Here is a 22,824-nt window from a genome sequence, read left to right on the forward strand (position 1 = left end):
AAAAGCAGGCAGACTCGCATGTTTACAGAACACTTTATTTACATGGCCCTTCACAGTGTAAAATAGAAGCTTTATTCATGGAAATACTTACAAAAAGGCCATTTTTTTCCACTGAACATTCTCTTTAAATAGTACTCTAGGGTTATTTACATCTTTACAGTGTATTCAAAATACTCTTTTGGTAGCGGCCTCTTCACAAACAAAGACAAGTATGGCAGATTTTGGTCCCTGTCCAAGGAGGGAGGGAGCGGAAGAGGGCTGCCCTCTGAGTCTGAAATCAACTCCTGACCTCTAGACGTTATTTGTGTAAATTGGAGAACATTAAACAAGCCTGACCTAAAAAAAAAAAGTTTAAAGGCTGGTTTTTTTTTTCCATTTTAAATTACATAAATAAAGATTCTCAAATGTACACAAGTGCATTTGCTTTTAAATGGTAAGAAGTTGCTTTGAGATTCATGGCGGAAAAAGGAGTTTAGGGGCTGGGTTAAGTTATTTGGCAGCAGCCAGCACGCTGGGACAGGCTGGCATCCGACACCTCGGTTCATCTACACTCCACCAGACAAGACGTTTGTGTTGCATGTCAGCTGTTTCAGGCTAAAACAAAGTGAAAGGGCAGGGAGGAGGGCTCCGATGTTATTGCTGATTGTGATGCATTAATGTGTCAGTTCCTGAGCTTTTTGTTTTTCCCGCATTGATGACTTTACTTTGCAAAAGACAGTTTTGTTTTTTTAAAGTTGACTGTCTCCAGATGCAACGATCGCTATAGATCTGTTTTCTTCGCCCCCCCCCCCCCCCCCCCCCCGCCCCGCCCCGCAAAGGGAACAGGAACTGGTGGTTTAGTCCAAAAGTTAAGCTACTACTGATATAGCATCAGTCTGCCAGGAAGACTACACGTTATCAGATTCAATGTTTCAAGCCCAATTGTTCTGATTCGAGAGCTCAGCAGTCCATTTGGTGGAAAGCAGAAGGTCAATTTTAACAATTGAGAAGTGAACGGCCGGACTCTTATCCTCCACAAATCAGAAATAACACCACAGGGGGGAAAAATAAAATAAAGTTGAATCGTGACTTTGAGCAAAGTCGCTCATGAGCATCTCCGCTGGATCCCATTTGACCCTGAGTTGTCTGAAAATACAACCACACGTGCCGATATACCTTCCTATATATTATCAGTTCAATCACACTGTCACATGACATTACATCCACACACAGGCTGTCATCTGACCCTCTGCAGAAATGCCCTTGTTTATTTCAGCACCCCTGTCTGAGAGATAACCACTCACATTTGTTAAAAGAAAAGAAAAATCTGATGAGGGGAGCTGAATAATTAAAGGGCAACATCTGAGGACGGGTTCAGAGAACCTTCCTGTACAAACTGTCCACAGGACAAACACGTCATTGCATAGGCCTTCACCTTCACCTGCAGCGATATGTGCTTCCTCGCTCATCTTTTTTCTTTTTTTTTTTTTTGCAAGTCTGAAAAATGCATCTGCATTACTCAGGGTCAGTACTGTCTTTGAGGATTACTGTGCAAACAACACAAGCATAATGCTCATTAAATGAATGAAGGAGTCCAGTGAAGAAGCCATGGTTTGGGAGCTGGATGCCGCCTTGTCTCATCTCTGCAGGGGCCCCTGGTACAGTAGGAGTGGTGGTTTGAGGGGGATGTGGAGGGTTGCCCGGTTTGGTTACCAGTAAGTTCAGTTTGGGAATGAGTTTGCGTTAGAACGTGTCCACGTGGTTCATGTTAGTGGCTCTGTTGTGGATCTCTTCGAGGAAGTTTTCCAGCTGTTCGATGAGAACGCGCTTCTTGAACCTTTGCAGAAGAAGAAGCAATGACACGTGTTAACATTTGCCTTTTACAAAACAACTCTGTAGCAAAGGAGATCATGAACAGAAAATTATGATACGTTTTTTTTTCTTTGCATTTTGTTCGGTTTGTGAAACTGCAGATGTTTTAAATGCAGACTCCTGGTGCTAGGATACAGCTGCTCTTTACTTTAAGAGAGCTTATAAAGAAAGACAGTCCCCTTTTTCTGTTTGCAGCTCATTTTAAGTAAAAAAAAAATAAAAAATAGGGGAGAGGTAATAACGCTCTGACATCAGAGGAGGAGGGCTGAACTTTGTACCTGGCTGCCTCTTTGATTATGTTTTGGAGGAAGATGAGCCGGGTGTCGAGAGTGCCCTGGATCTGTTTCAAGAGGAGGAAAATCTTCTCGTAGTCTGAAACAGAGAAAGCAAAGCGAACGAGGTTCAGTCGATTCAAGGAGAGCACATCCACTGAATCAAATCTTTGTATGTGTACAGCTGAATGTTAATAATAAACAAGATAAAAGGCGTTCTCCCTCATATCTGAATGACTTCTTTGACAATCATTTAATCAATAAAGGAAACTAGAAAAAAAAAAACCATTCCACAGCACGTTTTCAAAGTCCAGAGTGACGTCCAATGTTAGTTTGACGTGTACGGTCAAATCAACAGAGGAGATAAAGAAAAAAAAAGTTTGCTTCTTTAAATTTACACACAGATATGCAAACCTGCTGTTTTTCCTAGCTTTGTTTTTAAGAAAAACAGCTTTGTTTCTGGACAAACCAAAGCTTAAGTGCCATGACAAACCACATTTATGTGGTTTCTTCTGGAACAAAAACAAGACAAAGATGTAACGAGGAAGAATGAAATACAAAGCAGCATCTTCAATTTAGCAGCCCTGCAATAAAAGCTGAAGCTTCGAATCTCTGTTTAGGTGATGATTCAATCACACTTGTGACTTTTAGATGCTACCATGGTTGCATATGAGAAAAAAAGCTCTTTAAAGTTAGTGGTAGCTGCTCTCCGTTTCTATTATTTTGTCCTCCCTGCCTATAGACCAGGTTTGGATACATACGTCTGCCAGGTTTTCTGATCTCCTTGGTGATGAGCGACCTGAGCTCATTGTTGACCTTCGTCGTCTCGGTGTGAATGTGCTTCTTCAGAGCTGAAGGCGTAATGTAGTGCTGCACCTGGTCGTCCATCAGCACCATCTCCGCTCCTCCCTCGCTGCCCAGTGGCAGCTCGCTTGGATGGGTCTGCCCGTTCTCGTCCTCATCCCTGTGCTGCATCACCTGAGGATCCGCAGCAGTGTGGTTCTCCTGAAGGTCGGCGGGACTCGAGGGACGGTCCACCTCCGAGTCAGAGTTCTGGTCTGAGCCGTAGTGGTTCTGATCCACGTGGTTGATGATCAGGTCTGCTTCTGGTGCACCGTCGTTAACGTCCATGTCTACAGAAAGGTGGAAAAAACCAAAAACATTCACTGTAATCCAGATCGGCTGTGTAGGACGGGTCATGCCATAACCCCTGCAGACAATATCCCAAAGCTCTTTGAACACGGGACCAATTTTACACATTGGCACATGTTTAAGAGCCAGAGGGATCAAATTTGTAAGTGAGCCTGGAGTGAATCTGTAGAGCTTGAGGCTGTAACATAAGCTGAAGTGCTCAAATGTATAAGAAAGACAGGACTGCCCAGCACTGCACATCAACAATGGTTGAATTATCAACATAATGTGGACATTAAAGGTTTCTACTAGCTGGAAACGGGGATTTATTGTGAAGCTCCCAGTTTAATACAACATTTTTCCTGCCTTGAGTTTTATATTCCGTGTGCTAAATCTACCCTCTGTTGACCAATTTCCCTAAATTTATGAAAAAAAAATGTGCTTTTTTCTTAAGATACCATAATCACTGAATCATTATTAGGCCAGTACACTTGGTTGTACACTCGGCACTAGAAGCATGCCATCAGTCATTATTAAGAATTACAATATTAGTAGAAAAGATCTGCGACTGTCTCTTAGATCGTACCTGCTGAGTGTCGAGGGCTCGCAGACGGGGACACTGGAGGGGTGTAGGCTCTACCCAATCGCAGCAGAGGTGACATGCACCGGCGTCTCTTTGGACCTCCACCCGGCACGTTGTTGCTGTCGCCAGGTCTCTTGCCCTTGTTCTGAGGGCCGGTCACAAACTCGTCTGCCTCGTCGATCATCATGCCCTGTAAAGAAAGTGAGGAAAATGGTACATCGGAGTGTTTTTCAGTGGTTCATTTACATTTGTCATTGTAACCAATAAGAAAACGAGAAGAGTAAAACGGAGACTTGCCTTCTTGTCTAGTTTGAAGGGGTTGCCGAATGTGTGCAACCGTTTGGGCTGTTCGGGGTCCGCGTCTCGAAGAGGCTGGGGAGCAGCTTTAAGGAAGTCTTGGTAGTTTCCCATCTGGGCGATTGGCACGCTGTGGAGCTGGTCTGGAAGGGAAACAGATGCTTTGTCAAAAATGGAAAGAACAGCAATACATCTAACCTGCTTCTTATGCTGAAATTATTTTCACAACGTAGCATAATCACAGCCAAATAAGTGGGGAAAATGATTTGCACAGCGGGTTACCGGAGTCGTGGCCTCTGACAGTGCAGACGCTGGTGTTGAGAAGGTTTCTCCTCATTCGGCTGAGCTGGTCGAGCAGGTGGCTGCGGGGGATGTCGTACGGATTCCTAAAACTCTGAGGCTTCAGGCTCTGAGGATGACAGCAGACAGAAACACCGCTGTAGTTTCGACACCGGAGAGTGGATATACAGATGCATTCTGAGAGCGTGGACCATTTTTCAAAAGCCCTCAAGTGCTCAAACCAACTACATAAAAACACAGCAATGCTATAAGCCTCAGGAGGGCAGCTGGGGAGAAGCCTGAAGAATCTGAGCACAGAGTGAGATTTCAAAAAGGAACTCCTCGCCAACTGAATCTAAACAGTCGCTCAACAGTAAAAACCAATGCTCATGTGTGTAATCATGTCAGAACAGCTCCCGATGATGAATGTGATTATGTTGAAGAAATGCAGATAATAATCCAACCCTACCTTGTTGAGCAGTGCCAGGTGAAAGCCTTGAAACTCTTTGGGGTTAAGCTCCATGGGCAGAGCTGGGGCCTCTCCTGTGAGATTCTGTAGCTGCTGGATGAAGTCCCGACGCTGGGCTAGAGATATACTTCCGCCTCGCCATCGCACCTTGAGGCCAGGCTCCGGTGGCTGCTTTTTCCCAATCAAAGCGATCAGACGGTCATACTCGATTTTTGTCTGAAAATATGAGGAAATTAGGTTTTCTGGTCAGAAATGCCTTCCTATTTGGTGTCTTGATTATTGTAGCAGGAAAAAGGGAAATGCAGGAACTTAATGATTTATAAGCAACACGTAAAACTGAAGATAAGATTTAAAATGCATTACAATGCAGCTGTGCAAAGCTATAAACTACTTTATAAGTGTTTATCCAGCGGTACAAAAAACGACTGACACAAGGAAAGACAGCTGTAATAGCATAAAACATATTTGTATTAAACAACAACAACAGTTGGTGCCTAATACCAAATAACCATTAAAATAACAGTAAGTTAGAAATTAAGGATGTGATGGTATCGCTGTGACATATTCCAACACAATAAACATTTTTGTTCTTTCGTCATAAAATGTAGCCGCTGACAGAGAATTGAACACAGAGAGAAAAGCAGCACAGAGTACAAAATGATTTATCAGTCCGTGGACTCGTACACAAGCTGCCCCCCACTCAGCCAAGAGACTTTGTTTCAGTTGACAGTGTATTGATGCAAAGTCTAAATCTAGTGGAGCATTTTCAGTTTTTCAGTTCATCTATTTATCAAGTATAACTGTGGTAACAGACGTTCTCTGCAAATGCCTGTGATACCTTTTGAGTGCAATTTAAAGCACTCAGTAAAAATAAGTGAATGAATGAAAGAAATGATTTGACTGACGTGGATATCGCAATTTCTATTTAAAGCCATTTGTTCTTTTTTTCTTTAACTTTTTAATCAGTGCTAAAGAAAATTAGGACAGTACAAATAGGCCATTACAGTGAACTCATGCTCAAGATCCCAGTTTGAGATGTTTTGAGCTTTGTGAGGTTGTGTGTTGTCAGAAGGAGGGATGGACATGGTCAGCAACAACACTCCTGTAGGCTGTGGTGTTTAAACAATGCTCAGTTGGTACTACGGGCTCAAAGTGAGCCAAGAAAATATCTCCTACACCATTACAGAGGATTTATGATCTAGAGCGTAACCTCATGAAAAACATAACAACATGCCAGATCGACGTGACCCACAACTATTATGACTGGGCTGCTTGGCGCAGTCGACTCCTCCTGTGCAGTTTTTAGCTGAGTTTTCACAACAATCGTCATCTCAATGTAAGGATTAATAATCAAAGCATTAATATAAGGACTATAATCTCAGCAAATTCCTGGAGGGAGACTGCTGGGACACACGAGCATAAATGTCGGCAATGACATCAGCCACTTATGTAAGTTCTGTTGTAGGCTCTACAAAGACTCCCTGAAGAAGTCCAAATCAGGCATTACTCCACAACCAGACCTGAACCACTGACACAAGGCAGGATGGATCCATGCTTTCACGCTGATTATGTCAAATTCTGACTCTACCATCAGTGACTGTCGCAACAGAAATAGAGACTCATTAGACCAAGAAACCTTTTCCTAATCTTCTATTGTCCAGTTTTGGTGAGTGCATGTGAACTGCAGCTTCAGTTTCCTGTTCTTAGCCACAGGAGAGACATCAAGTGCAGACGTCTGCTGCTGTAGCCCATCTGATTCAAAGTATGACGTGCTGTGCGTTCAGAGATGCTCTTCTGCACACCCTGATAATAATGAGTGGTTGCCTTGACCACGTCTACAAGCCTAAATGCACTGAGGTACTCCCATGTGATTGGCTGATTGGATATATCCCTTACTGAACAGATATCCCTAACAAAGCGGCCAGTGAGTATAAAAATGTCATGATAAAACCAGGTTTCTTTGCAAGTTACTTTTGTAAACCAAAATTAAGATATTAAAATACTAATCAAACTGAGATAAAACATTTGAACTAGACTGGTGTTTATCTTTTTTCATTTTCTTTTTTTTTAAATTAAGAAAACTAGAAAAAAACCCAAAATAATCCAAAACTACAAATTACACTATAAAAATCCATCAATGTGGACTTTAGTGAAAACAGAAAGGCTTGACAACTGACAGACACTGCAACAAGCACAGCTTTGTGGAGTAGATTTAATATTAACAACTAACCTGCTGACTGAGCTTTTTCAGGTAGGAAACCACGCTGTAGCTCAGACCATACTCCAGGTTGTCAGCTAGCAGGTTCGGTGCTCCCATGATTCTTAAAGCCTTTCTTAGCGACTGTGAGAATAACACAGCAGTAAGAACAGTGCAGGCACAGCTTTGTACATTAACAACAACAACCACAAAAAAAGCCATTAATGAAAAGTTGAAGAATGATAATAAGGCCACTGACCCCAATATAATACGGAGGCATCGTCTTCAGGTAGTTCTCAAAGGACTGTCGCCATTTAATGGTAGGCTTGAACTTGTGCACTTTAATCAAGTCATCTGTGGAAAACGATCAAAAACAGATCACACAAAGAAAATTCATTCATTAGGAACATGTTTTATTAAGAAAACTGAATTTTTAAAAAAAATAGTCATTCGTTTTGCTATTGCAGCAGATCATTTGAATTTTCTAAAGCCTCTTCTAAATACTAATGCCCAAAACAAAGACTCCCCATCAACACCTACAGCGAGAGTAAAAATGAGGTGGATGCACAGGTCTTACCCAGAAGCGGAAGAAGTACGGGGTAGTTGTAGGGCATTACAAACAAGTTGACGCAATTTAGAGCTGTGCTGGCCTTCAGGTAACCAAAAGGCTGCCCCAGATCGCTGTACTTGGCACTGTTACATACAAACACCTGAAAAAACAGAAAGAGAAAAATCAGGAAGTGAGTTGTGACATTTGAACTTTTCAATCAGCAAACAAAAACAGAACCAGCTGATGCTGTCTGAATTGTTTTTAGGTTTCATTTTATTTTAGTGTAAAGCCACTTTGGTTTTAAATATCCTACAGAAGTAAATTTCACTTCCTTGCTTACCACTTACTATTAGCCCTTCAATATCATAACGCTGCATCTGGTCAGTGTCAGGAAAATATTTTCACTGCGTAATTCTTGTAATTGCTGATATAAAAGTCATTCTGAAAGTCTGCCACCTCATCTCTGATGATGACTCATGCCAAACATGGGGGAAAAAAAACACCAAAATCAATATACGAGCGATGAATACAGAGACAACCTTTACTTTCAGGTTCCTGCCACAAACCAGGTAAAGCTTGGTGTGCGGGTACCAGCAGAGACAAGATGTTTCGATCTAATCACATGTGCTAAAGCTCAGTCTGTGCATGCCGACGTGCTATCGAATCATCGCTTCGTTTGCTGCCACCCTTATTTATTTTTTTGGTACACTGAAAACCTGAAACCACACATCAATGTCTCAATATGTCTGAACATCTAATCAAGTACTTATCACATTGCTGTTAGGATGCATGTAACACGTTCCATGTGTGAGAGATTAAAATCCTCTTTGTCTACCTGGCTGTAAAGATTAAAAACACAGATTTCTGCTTTAATGTCAAACTTTCTTCTCAACAGCTGTTATTTTCTGTGATGGTGCTGTACCTGCCAGCAGGTGTGCGGTGATTTCCTCTCCAAAATGTACTGTGTGAGGGGCGACGGCTCCAGCTCATACTTATCAAAGGGCACCTTGTCTATCACCATGGGTTCAGCATCCACGCAGGAGAAACGGACGTGGGGGTGGGCTGAGCGGGGAGGCTGGGAAGGTACACAGAAAGAGATACACAATGTTATGGTAAATATTAAAGAAGATCAACAACACCTGCTGGCGCCTAATAACACCAGTAGGTGTTGTTAATCTAAGCTAAGTTTAAGCAATGCGCAAAGTTGACCGTCTGAATACAGTTCGGGAAAAAAGAATCACGCCTGGCTGCTGATACTTCTATTTCTACTGAAAGTGTAGAGTATGTGTGTGTGCAGAGGAAAAGCTTATGAATGATAGGTAACATGCAATGCATGATCTATCATAATGAGTACTTCTTTGTTTGTTTAATTTTGATTACAGCTCATCTGTGCTTGGGCTGTTGCACATTCGTGTAGCTGTGACATCACTGCAGCCGGTTTGACGTCATCCCTTTGTTATCACGAGTTAGTCATTGTTTGCTATGGAATAAATGGTTAAAGTTAATAAGAGTGTGGCACTGTTACATTAGTGTGACTGATTATTCTTGTTAAACAAACAGGAAGAAGAAAAGTTGTTTAATGAAAGTGACAATGTGTGGGGCTGAATCCTGTAACTCCTGTAGAGGAGTTATCATCTAATGGCCACTGAAGGCACATTACAGCTATAATGGATTTGTTTTGCCTTTTAATAAACATGAAACTTAGTAAGTGCCTTTCTTTTTATTGTTCTTACATTTTTTCCATTTTAAGATTCATAATTGAGCATACGGCTACTTTGTATCACTGCAGGCTGCTTCTAAAAGAGCGTCAGTCCCCACTGACTCCCACTAAAATAACCAGTGTTAGTAATTAAATTATCACATCTACAAAAGCCTGATACAAAATAAAAACAAAAAAACAAAAAGAACAAACAAACCCTGTAGCCATTTATCCCCTTCATAACAAAATTACAGAGTTTTGTCTTCTTGTACTTGCTTGTTTGCTAGGCCTCACCTCAGCTAATATAAGTCAATGAACTGAACCTCTGGGTGATGTTTTCTGCTGTTGGAGACCTTAAGAGCATTTTTAAAGGAAGTATTTTATTTATCAGGAAGTTTGTACTTCAGCTTTAGAGAGTGAAATGTTGAAAACTTATTAGTCTGTTACTTAGCACCAATTAGCCATAAAACTAGCCAGACACTGGTTAGCACACCACTAAGGCCAACATGCTAAGCAAGCATGCTAGCCGTAGCTAATAACACTATACCAGTCTTGTAAATATGGTCACTTTTTGGCTATTAAGACTTATATTATTAAAAAATAATTAGGAATAAAGTACATCTTTGTTAAGTTTTATAGAATTATAAGTGTATTCTGCTGTCAAGAGTAAAACTGTCCAAAATATAAATACAAGAAAGGAACTATAGGGCTTTAAAGTCTCTTCTTTAATATTATTTTTACCTTTTTGGGCTCTTTTGTTCTGTGACATTGTATTTATTTTACTAAGCTAGGTTGTCATTTCATTAATCTGCTGCAGTAACTCAGATTATGTATTGCAAAAATTGACAGATACCTGTTTCTTATCTCATATTTCTGTCGGTTCTTCTACAACTTTCTTACCAATGTGGGGGAGTTCTGGTCTGGCCAGAAGGCTTCGGGGATGGGCCAGTGCCCGATGGGAACACCAGTTTTAGGGTTAGGTCGTACGTAGATCAGCTTGTGACAGCAGTGCCAAGGCTGCGGACCAGACTTCACCACTTCAGCTGGAGTGTCTGTGCAGGAATATAAGAAAAGCAAAACAAAAAACAAGGGGTTTATGAAATGCAACATGAAACAAAATGCATCAGACAAGTGTGTCAGCAGTTAAATATGAAAGCAGGAGTTTAAACAGTGACACCCACCAGATGTTTATGAAAAACAGGAAAGAAAAGCTCAGAATGGATTAAAACAAACACCAAGTGGGAGAGAGCAAAGAGCTCCTCTACTAATCAAACGCATGCAGCACAGCACATGTCAAAAAGCTCCTTTTATAATAAAAGACAATTCAACTTGAGAAAACCCAAAAACAAACAAACAGAGGTGTCTCTTACCTTCTAGCGGAGGAGGGTCAGGTCCCGTCTTCTCGAAGTTTATCACTACTCCACTCTGGATTTTCTGCACCAAAGACTCCAGACACTGATTCAACATACGCTGGGAGAACACACTGTAAGAACGACCTGTAACAAAGACACACGTCTGTAAGTATAAATATCCCAAAACACGAGCGAGTCAATGGTGTTGCTAAAATTAAATGTTGTTTCCTTGGTTGACTGTGGATCATTTCAAATGTTTTTTGATTTAGCCGTTTAAAAGCTTAATTAATAGAATTTGTGGGCCAACTGGGAGCAGCAGAAACAACACAGGACGCATTTTCACCATGCTTTCACATTTTGTCAATTTCCTAGCAAAAAGCTGTCTATTTAGACCCTTCCACTTAGATCCTGACATTATAATGTGATTTTTTTCCCTCCTAATAAATAATAATTTGTTGTACTTTTTAGAGCACATACTAGAAACCAAATTAAGAAATAACATCTGGCTTTAAATGTTCCACATTTTTCGTAAGCTAGTTTCTAATTGTGTCTTCTTTGCTTTGTTTGGTGCTGGTCAGACAGTGTACAGTGGGTCTATTAGAGCTTGTTTGCTAAAAGTTGCATGCTGCTGCTGGAACAGGGTTAAGACTGAATCGCAGAGTAAATGAGCCATAAAAAATAGTGATTCAGAATAGGGAAAATACAGAAGTCTGATAATTCTGTTGATTGGTGCCAGGGTAAAAATAGGAAAACAATCTAACTGAAACTAGGGGGAAAAAAGAAATTGCTACTTGCTGGGTCATCTCATTGAAATGTTTGCATTTGGCGACCAACTTGTCCAGAGGTCGAACATGCACCACCCTCAGTCTCTGGGTGATGACTTTCAAACACATGGTGATCGCACAGGTTACCTAGTGGGATGCAACTTGTCTCCAAACAATTGCGCTCCGACTCGGGCTGACTGCAATTAATCTCAGAGAGATTGACAAAGGTTTGGAAATAATATAGATGCAGACAGACTGCATCAATCCGAGTCAGTCTGCAACAATGAACGCAACTTGTCTGCAGTGTCTTTTTTTTTTTTTTTTTAACTTCAACCCATTGAATCACAAACTGATAGCAGACCAACTCCATCTTATTACATTTTATCTCTACGTTGACACACCAAAGTCTCTTTGAAGTGTTCGTACACCTCGTCCTCGTCTTAGCAGCAACCATTTCAGACACAATCTCAAGTTCATTGCATGCAATAATTTTAGTCATGCCGGAGTCTCCAGTAACTGATTTCTCTGGTGTGACTGTAGCACAATTAACCAAAAATTATAAATAACTTGAGCTGAGATTTCTCAGACCTTTTTCCAATGAAGAGCTTCATCGAATTCTTCACTCATTCTAGGACTAGACTTAATCTTTGTCTCCGAAACTTACAGATAGATACACAGAGGATTAAAAGTTCCCACTAAAACTTGTGTTTACAGGGAGTGCAGAATTATTAGGCAAGTTGTATTTTTGAGGAATAATTTTATTATTGAACAACAACCATGTTCTCAATGAACCCACAAAACTCATTAATATCAAAGCTGAATGTTTTTGGAAGTAGTTTTTAGTTTGTTTTTAGTTTTAGCTATTTTAGGGGGATATCTGTGTGTGCAGGTGACTATTACTGTGCATAATTATTAGGCAACTTAACAAAAAACAAATATATACCCATTTCAATTATTTATTTTTACCAGTGAAACAAATATAACATCTCCACATTCACAACTATACATTTCTGACATTCAAAAACAAAACAAAAACAAATCAGCGACCAATATAGCCACCTTTCTTTGCAAGGACACTCAAAAGCCTGCCATCCATGGATTCTGTCAGTGTTTTGATCTGTTCACCATCAACATTGCGTGCAGCAGCAACCACAGCCTCCCAGACACTGTTCAGAGAGGTGTACTGTTTTCCCTCCTTGTAAATCTCACATTTGATGATGGACCACAGGTTCTCAATGGGGTTCAGATCAGGTGAACAAGGAGGCCATGTCATTAGTTTTTCTTCTTTTATACCCTTTCTTGCCAGCCACGCTGTGGAGTACTTGGACGCGTGTGATGGAGCATTGTCCTGCATGAAAATCATGTTTTTCTTGAAGGATGCAGACTTCTTCCTGTACCACTGCTTGAAGAAGGTGTCTTCCAGAAACTGGCAGTAGGACTGGGAGTTGAGCTTGACTCCATCCTCAACCCGAAAAGGCCCCACAAGCTCATCTTTGATGATACCAGCCCAAACCAGTACTCCACCTCCACCTTGCTGGCGTCTGAGTCGGACTGGAGCTCTCTGCCCTTTACCAATCCAGCCACGGGCCCATCCATCTGGCCCATCAAGACTCACTCTCATTTCATCAGTCCATAAAACCTTAGAAAAACCAGTCTTGAGATATTTCTTGGCCCAGTCTTGACGTTTCAGCTTGTGTGTCTTGTTCAGTGGTGGTCGTCTTTCAGCCTTTCTTACCTTGGCCATGTCTCTGAGTATTGCACACCTTGTGCTTTTGGGCACTCCAGTGATGTTGCAGCTCTGAAATATGGCCAAACTGGTGGCAAGTGGCATCTTGGCAGCTGCACGCTTGACTTTTCTCAGTTCATGGGCAGTTATTTTGCGCCTTGGTTTTTCCACACGCTTCTTGCGACCCTGTTGACTATTTTGAATGAAACGCTTGATTGTTCGATGATCACGCTTCAGAAGCTTTGCAATTTTGAGACTGCTGCATCCCTCTGCAAGATATCTCACTATTTTTGACTTTTCTGAGCCTGTAAAGTCCTTCTTTTGACCCATTTTGCCAAAGGAAAGGAAGTTGCCTAATAATTATGCACACCTGATATAGGGTGTTGATGTCATTAGACCACACCCCTTCTCATTACAGAGATGCACATCACCTAATATGCTTAATTGGTAGTAGGCTTTCGAGCCTATACAGCTTGGAGTAAGACAACATGCATGAAGAGGATGATGTGGACAAAATACTCATTTGCCTAATAATTCTGCACTCCCTGTAAAGAACAAAAACTGCAGCGGCAGCAGTTTGGTGTTTATGTAATGCACCTAAATGTCAGAGAAATCAAATGAACAAGAATAAAAGGGGTTAAGAAGGATCACTACATTACACTGTTTATGAAGTGCTTTGCTACTGGTGCAGTGCAATTTCAAGAGCTCTCTTCTTTACATATTGCTCATCTTTGTGCAGCCATATCAGCCCTTTACACTACATGCAAATAGTGCATTTGCATGAAATGTGACTCTGAAAGCTCAGAATCTCTCTTTGCCGTTTTTGTCACGCCATCAATCGCATGTGTAAAATTAAAAAAGTCAGAAAAACCATCTTCCAAAGCTACAACTGACTAGTCTAACTTAGCCTTCCTGTCATTCAACTTCACCTCGAGTGACCTTGTTGTGCACCCATTCACTCGCTCATTTCAATAGGCTGTGGCTTTGTGTCAGGTCTGCCATCAGCAGTAATGGACAGGCAGCATGTACTGTAGACTGCCGCTGACAATGGACCTGTGTCATGTTCTGCATTCAGCGCCACCGGCTGCGACACGCAGCTTTGGAGTCCTCTGTTCTCTATATGTGTGCATGGGTTAATCTTAACCTGCCATCAGCATCATTCTAGTTTGTTCCTCCTGCCAGCTGCTTCCAAAACAAAGCTACGTGAGGAATGGAGACAGAGGGGATAAAAGTCTGCTTCTATAAGTGAATGTTCTGGCAGCCGGACTTTGGCTGGAGATGGGGGGGATTACAGATCAAAATCGCTGGCTAGAAAGTCTCTTGACAGGACTTAGGCAGGACAAAGGCAGTCCGATTATGGACCAGGTGGGAAAATCTAGTCATTCTAACCTTAATCAGCAATTACTACCCAAGTACACTTAAACAAAGCACTTAACCCTTCCACAATAGCTCCAGCAGGGGTTAAAATAAGAGCACGGTGTAGTTGCATTGGGCTGTTAAAGGTACCTCTCTGGCAATCCTTAAGCACAACTCTGAATATTGAGCAAGACAGTGCCTAGACACCGCTCAGGGCTGTCCCCTGTTGAAGTGGGCTCTGCTTTAAAATTTAAGCTTCTGACACTTCCAAGAGGAAAACATCTGATCTGTTTATTTTTCACTCAAAATAAGGAGCTTTTACTTCTGTAGACTAAACTGAAGCAGTAAAATGGTTTTCTTAATCTTAGGCTGTTCATGCGATCATTTAAAATGTATGTCTACAGCCTACTCTACCTGGCTTATGTTATTTTGTTTAATTGCATAATTCCTTGTATGCTGGTCATGTTTCCATGCGTGATACAATAATAATTTAAAAAAACCAACAACTCCTTAACATCACCAACTTAAAGTGAAGTACCCGACAAGCACATCAGACTGCATTACCCATGGTGCAGCTCTTCCATAAAACTTGTCCTGTCTTTAAATGCTCTTAAATCATCTTTGAAACTTCGGCATATAAAGCATATAAATCAGTACATAAACTCCAGAGCTACAAAAGTCAAACCGAGTGTACTTAAAAGCTGAGAAATGCCTATCAGAGTTGATCTGTAAGTACACAACAACCAGCAGCTCGTATCAGTCCGCCTACCTCCAGTGACCTCACACATGGGGGTGATTGGAGAATCGTCAGATGGGACGCCGCCGAGGGGCTCGGGCTCCACCGAAGCGTTGCCGGAGATACGTAGCACCAAAGCAAACAGACGCTGGTCCCAGCGAAACGGCTCCTTCGTCAGCTCGCTGCCCGGCAGCGGCGTGGTCAGAGGTAGATGTAGCTGGACAATGAAACAGATCAAAGGATGAGATGACAGACCTGCGTTAGAACAGATTTACTGTGTTGCTGTTCTCTATAATATCGCCGTTTGTTTTAGGCTACTGTGGGGAAACTTGGGGAATAAATGAACAACACTTTTACGGCGGTATTGATAAAGTGCCTTCATTTACAGGGTATTAAAGTGGCACGGAGGGCTCAGCTCACACTTCTAACCTTGCAGTTATACCCTTTGTCATAATTTGGGCTAAAGGAATTTAAAAGTAATTGCCTATATAATTTTTGTTTGCATAGGTTGAAAACATGACTGTTTACTGCATTTGTAAAGAAAAAAAATAGTGCATTGTCATACTGAGCAATGATTTTTCTTTATTTTCTACATTTTCAAGATCAAGTGTTTAATCAGTCGAAACAGGAAGCGCAATCAATGATTAAAAAGTAGCTGTTTTAATAAAAATGCCAAAAATATTACTGGTGTTGGACTCAAATGAGACTCTTCACTGGTATTTTTAGATTTTGATGAGAATAAATTAAGGTTTTTGGTTTTTTTTCTGCTGAATGTGTCAGCTAGGGCCTGGGGAAGTTGTCTTCCTTGATGTTTTAGGACCAAATGATTAATCAATAAGTAAGTACATCAAACTTCTCTGTTTCTAAGACAATAATAACAAAGCTACTGATAACACTTCTAAGCATGAAAAGTAGCTTTGTTATTATGTGAGTGGACAATATGATAAAGAACTTCACAGTAGAGCTTCTGTGGTTTAAACTTTAGCCATCTTAATCACAGTCAAAGGACGAGGGTTTGGTAAAGTTTGACGCGGAGCGGTTAGACTCCTAAAGTATCACCCAACCAAACAGAACGCTCTCCTGATTGGAGATGCAGGCTGACCTCATCTTGGACACCGCTGCTGCTGGTCAACTTGTTGCCGTCTGTAATTGCGATGATGATGGCAGGTTCAAGGAAAAAAGGATTCCTTCCCTAAAAAAAAACCAAAAACAAAAGAAAAAAATAGGACATATTGAAGACTAAATGAAAAACGAAACCATGCCGAATTAATTCAGCATTCAGACTCTCAGAGGCAACTTAGGGTCACCCTGCACAAAGAAATGAGAAAGACACAAACAAGCTATAAAAAACAAGACAAAAAAAAAATAGGGGGGCTGCTCTCACATCTGTTAAAACTGTGCTTACAAAAGACGTGATCACCATTAATACCTGTATTTATAAAGTGTGGCTTTATGGCCTTCTGCGATCCGACGCATAAATAAGCACCATAAATGCATCATTACAAACAGCAGATAAATGACACGGGACATATTTCAGGAGCGTGTGTGAAATAGAAAACCTTGACTCAAAGGGAAAACAAACAGAGTAAGAGTTCAGTCTTTAGTGTCTGCAGTATATGTTCACTCTATACTCCACAACAGCAGAGCTCATTATCCGAGGAGCTACACGAAACCTCTTTCCTGCTGGACCCCATGATATTTCATGACATCAGCGCTCCACTCTGATGAAATTAAACTGGAGCAGCACTGCATTTATCACTGTGCATCAGCCTTGTGGGATCTCCACAGAGCCACTAGGTGAGGTAATAGCGTAAAAGAAAACAAAAAAACCCTCAAAAAAGACTGACAAGTGCTGCCAGCAAACCGGACTTCACTGCAGAGTCACAGTGACTCCATAAGGGCCTCCAGTTCTGACAGCAGAGCCATTATTAATGGACGTGGAGCCACACTGTTTGGGCTCTACCTGTAGGCTGCGCTTTCTGCTGAATGATGCATCTGTCCAGTCACATAAACGGCCCAAAGTAAACAGAGCAGGATACTACCAAGACCCCACTGTGCTGCAGGTATCCATGACAACCTGGCAACCCCCCTCAAAAATTCCTTCATGATATCGAGCACTTAGTTGGCATGCTGACTTGATGATCGGGCTAACTTGCCAGTCAAGCGATGAATTTATCCATGTCATATCAGCTGCCTGAGCTTTTACTCGTGCTTAAATAAAGCCAAATGCGACTATTAAAAATAGATGACACATGACGACAGCCTATCAGGAGAGCCGGTGTAAGAATAAAGCCTTTCGACAACTTCTCAAAATGTGCCCAGCTGCTTTTCATGTAAAAGACAAGACAGTATCTATATATTTTGGGTAATTTGAAAGATAAAAACAAGTCATCTGAAGACATCTCTTTGTGCTTTCAAAGAGAAGAAAACACAGTGGGCATTTCTTATAACTGGTTAATGATGATAATGAGATATTACATTAGTAAATGGAGAAATAATAGGTAATTCATCATGTTTAAGACCCGTCTATGCAGTCAGCTACCGCTACTCTGATGTGCTTTCCACAATGCCATGATAATGGAGATCCATTAAAGCGCCGGCCATCACTCCAGCTGACACCCTAACTTACCACCAAACAACACTGGCCATATCATTTCTTCACGTTCATCCTTTCTTCTGCTCTTTCAATGCTCTTAATGAAACTGATCAGTGTCAGGATTACCCGCCGGCCGTCTCCCCCCTCTACCTCCATACCCTTCTTCATCTCCCAGGGGAGAGTCGTTTCAGATGCCTGGCAACCTGGAGCGCTCTTTGTTACTTGTAGACTGAGGCACTCCAGGGCAATATTAACTCCCCCATCTCCCCCCGTTAACCCCCCAGGGCTCCACCCGCTGGACGACGTGGAGCACTGACTTATGATACAAAGGGCCCTTTAAATAAGAAAACAGAAGAAAAGCGCACACACAGTCATTTTAGATGTGTTTTCATGCGGAAATGCCCTCTTCCTAGTTCCCTTGAAATGCTTCTCTGGTTAAATGGTAAACCCTCACTTAAAAGGAAATGGTAACTAAACAGAAGACAGCAGAAACAGCTTACAGGAGTTATTAAGCACCACTACACTAGTGTAATCAGTTAGATGACGTACTGAAAGGTTTTTAGATTTTGACTCAAGTTCATTGATTCCTCTAGCTTTTAGTGTTACCAGCATTTCCTGCCCACACACATTTGTTACGTTAAAATATCCTCTAGGAGTACCAAACACTTGTGTTGGGCTATAGGGACACCAGCTCACATTTTAAATTACAGCCCATGCTCACAATATCTCCACTTTTGTAAAGGACATACTAAGCATATATAAACTACATACATGCACTCCATACTAGTAATTGCCAAGCCTCCTGCTGGAAATAGGCAGAAGAGGGAGAACTAGTCATTAAATTATAGCCACTGTCAAATCAACCTGTAATTAGAGGTCAGCAGTGACAGCGCGGGACGCAGTAACCTCGACCTTGGCTTGTGTGTTCAAAATCGGACAGTCTGACCGTGTCGCTGGTATTTTTTTTTTCAAACAACCAAAGAGTGTCTCACATGCATTATGCATGCTGCATGTATGCATTACCTGGGCTGGTAGGGATCTTCTGTTTATTACTCAGGAAATGCCTAATTAAACATTCATTACTGCTCCCATACTCCCCCACTTACCTCCGCACAGGAAAACAGATGTCCAGATTCTGTATCAACCACAAGCGTGCAGATTCACCTACCACTCTAACTGGGTATGGGCTAGACTTCACAGCTTACATTAATAATGACCACTTTGTTTCATATGCAAAAAAATTGCATTTCAGTTTCAACGCTGGCCAGGAGATGAGAAAATCTCAAGAAGGTGAGATGCTGAATAGCAAGAAATATGCTTTCTGTTGGCTTCAGCTTTTCTTTTTCTAATGAGACTAAACCAAAGTCAAGTTTCTCTGGTCACTTTGTGCAACTCTGCACAGCTAAAGGCAGATCTGAACATCTGTTACACATGAGTCAGTGGGCTGGCATAAGAGTGGTGGTCTGAAACTGTATTTATCATGCAAATATACGTTTAGCTACTAATACTGGATTTAAATTGAAGAGGGAACTTGGCCAGCATCACGCTGTACTAGCTCCAGACTTTGTGGGCTTGGAGAATATTTCTTAGCAATACTGAGTCTGAATGAGTTTTATGTGAATAGCTTACAGCTGTAAATCAGGCCCACTGTGTCGTAAAGCTGCAGTATGGAAATCTTTCTAAGCTGCACAATACAACTGGAATAACATCGATAATTTTAAAGTAAACCACATTTTTCCGTCAGCGTGTATCCAGGAGCTTTTTTCAATATCCTCACATTTGTGGTCTTGTTAGATGGATCCCCATTTTTGAAGCAGACTTGAGCGAAATAAAGAAAAGGGCGACAGTCTTCAATCTCAGCATCAGTGAGCATTCACATTAACCAAAAGATAAAAACAAAAGAGTATGTTCATCATGGTACAGATGACTGTGCATCCGTGGTACTGGTACTTCTATATAGCGCCTGTCGCCTCACTTTTGAGCACTCAAAGTACTTTTCACTACATCTGTCAATCACCCAATCAGAAACACACGCACATTCATACAGTGCTTTTATCTACAGCTAAGCACTTCCATCAAACATTCACGCACACCCACTCTGATGGACGCATCGGGGGCAACAGGGTTCAAGATCTTTGACACTTTGACACATAGACGGGAGGAGCCGGGGATTGATCCGTCGACCTTTCGATCGGTAGATGACACGCTCTACCACCTCGCCCAGTGATTCATCATAAAAGCACAAAAGTCCTCTGACAGGCTTGAAACTACATAATTTAGACTGACCTGGTTAAAACTGCAAAAGTCTTATTCCAAAGCTCTAAAATAAATCCCAGCTTGATTAAAATTATGTTTAGCTTTGTGTTTACGTGCACACACACCACAGAGTGGCCAGACCATTTATGGACTAAATAATGGATATAAATATTAGAACCACCTCTCATAATAATCCAGTGCATTTTAACAAACTGGCCATAAAGCTGAAGTGACACAAGCCTACACTAGTTTAAATACAACTATATATATATATATTTTTTTTTTAAAAGCATCTAGCTTTCAGTGCATATTTGTGCAGACAGAGCCTGCAATAGATCCTTAGAGTTTCAAAACATAATGCATTTTCTTGCTTAAAAGCTCATTTACAGGTGTAATAATTCCATGTCCTTGATGAGAGCAGTGACATATGTAACACAAACTAAAGTTACTAATCAATGATGGGGGGAAGAAAGAAAATAAGAAAGCTACGTTGCTCCTGCTGCTTGGACTTGCTGTCATGATTGTGTCGTATGGCTGAGGATGTGTGGGTCCACAGTATGAAAGTGGTTGATGCTTGTAAGACTGGGAGATAGCAGAAAGGGGTGGGGTGAGGGTAGGGGTAGGCGGGTGGGTGAAGTGGGTCTGTTTGGGCATTTAGCACTTTATGAGCCTGATTTCTTCTCCACCTGTTTCATTGCTACATACCTGTCCATAGTTGTCTATCCCAGTCACTAATCTATTGAGATTGAGTAAATCAAAAGCGTTCCTCAAGGATTGGCCAATAGTTGTGAGTCCAGTTGCTTGGAGGTTCCTCAACTCTGTCATGAATGTGGCATGGCTCTCTTTCCATCCAGCCTTTAAAAAAAAAAAACAAAAAAAAACAAAACCCAAACAAAACACAACATAGCAGCTGGTTAATAACATGCACAAAGCTAAATAACTACCCCACTGTTGTGACCAGCAGGCAACTTCTAAGGAAACTAGTGGTTAACTTCACTGGTTTTATTGAGAGTCTGAGCTAATAAATATCTAAATAGGTCGCTTCCTCTCTATCTGCCCAGACTAATAATTTGACAGCACTGCAGCCACAGGACGTTGATCCGTTTCTACCAGGCTGCTGCGCTCGGCTCCAGATCAGAAAACCGCAAAGTAGCAAAGTCGCAATGTGTGCAGTGACTAAAGTGGCAATTTGGTCTAAAGAAGTAAAGTAGGCTAGTCTGTCATCCCCGCTTCTCCTCCTCCTCTACTCTCCCTCCCTCCCTCCTAGATATCACCCCGCTGTATAAATAACACCCAGAGTTCCTTGCTGCTCACATTGAAACAAAATGTCGGCCATGTTTTAAAAGGGGTATGAAAGCTCCTCCTGAAGATTTTTCTCTACACAGTTGATGTAGTGATCACAACGTGGTGCAGCGATGGAAGGACAGTCAATCTGCGCAATGTAAAGCCGGACATGACCCGAAAACAAACTCTACCTTTATCCCGAACGGAACATCTTCAAAATTTACCAACATATACCGGTCCCCTCGGCTCGCCGGATCTCTCCCTCTGAGCTGTGGAAATAGTAGAGAATTATTTACGGTTATCGAGAGATCAGCTTTGACAGGCGAGCTTGCAACAGCAAAACGATGAACTGAACTGCATTCCCGCTCGGGATCTCTCAATATTAATGTGTCCCGTGGTTACAGTACCTTCATAAAAGTCTCAACAGCGCCTTTTGCTATGTCCAGATAGGTAGTGCCCAGATGGGTGCGCTGGTTCATTGAAGCGGACGTGTCTATCAGAAAAAGTAAAACGGGCATTGTGATGGTAATGACACGTTCTGCATGGACTTGGTGTCAGTACAACCGGCCAAAACGGAAAAAAATCTTTTGTTCTCCTGCCGCCTGTATCACCTCTCAGCTAGCTAGCTAGCTGGCTAACTGTCTGTCTCACACATTCTTTCAAAAAAGTGTAAGAATAGTGAGTGTAGAAGCCCTTTCCGGGCGAACTAAACTAAAAACCTCAAACCCTAGGGGCAGGTTATGGATTCACGAGGGATTTTGATAATTTTTACAATATTTTGTAAATATTCCTAAGTTTCATAGTAACAAAGTTCCCCCTCACAGTGAGTCCCTGCTTCTCCCTACACTGAATGCGCTGTGTCTTGTCCACTGGTTTTAACCTAAGCTCCGCGCCTGACCCCGCCTCCCAAGCGGTCTTGCAGTGTCACGTGTATATACACTCTCTTCTTATTGGCGGTCTCAGGCTCCTCATTACCATATCCAAATAAGGCCAAAGCAGACCGTCTCATGCGCATGCTTGCTTGCCCGAGAGGCAGGAATGCAAGGAAAATATTCTGTACATACATTGTGTGATAAAGAATACAGCATATGTGGCGATGCACTCTTTTATCGGAGCCTTACCGCAGTTTGTTGAGGTGATGTTATTCAGGAACAGGCATGTGTCTGATCTTAGATCTGATTACATAATCAACATTTACTTCATCCTATGCGCGGGCGTGGGCTAGTGTGAAAGACAACCCTTCAAGACTATAGAGAGATAAACTGGAGGCACTATCATATAAAAACAACTGTAAAATATCAACCAAGGAATGCACCTAGGGCAAACAGAAACTACTCGCGGGTGTTATGGCACTCGGTTTTCACGTGATGACCAAATAAAGACTCCCCTTTTCTCTGAAGGAAAACAGGTTTAGCTGAATAGTCGC

General features: G+C 41.7%; 1 protein-coding gene across 1 annotated transcript; it reads right to left on the reverse strand.

The window, feature by feature from the left end:
• Nucleotides 1–17: 17 nt before the first annotated feature.
• ints6 (integrator complex subunit 6) lies at nt 18–22,258 on the reverse strand. Its single transcript, XM_084907954.1, has 18 exons — nt 21,806–22,258; nt 21,590–21,667; nt 20,820–20,969; nt 16,365–16,454; nt 15,296–15,479; nt 10,699–10,824; nt 10,229–10,380; nt 8,552–8,704; nt 7,657–7,789; nt 7,339–7,433; nt 7,113–7,223; nt 4,883–5,098; nt 4,417–4,543; nt 4,135–4,277; nt 3,841–4,027; nt 2,885–3,256; nt 2,130–2,223; nt 18–1,816 (listed from the first exon to the last, which is right to left on the reverse strand). The coding sequence occupies exons 1-18, from the start codon at nt 21,914–21,916 to the stop codon at nt 1,723–1,725; spliced, it is 2,616 nt and encodes an 871-aa protein (XP_084764080.1). The 5' UTR covers nt 21,917–22,258; the 3' UTR covers nt 18–1,722.
• Between the last annotated feature and the right edge of the window lie 566 nt (nt 22,259–22,824).

Source organism: Perissodus microlepis, chromosome 16, assembly GCF_051167445.1.
Source record: "Perissodus microlepis isolate ML-2025 ecotype Zambia chromosome 16, ASM5116744v1, whole genome shotgun sequence".
NCBI lineage: Eukaryota > Metazoa > Chordata > Actinopteri > Cichliformes > Cichlidae > Perissodus > Perissodus microlepis.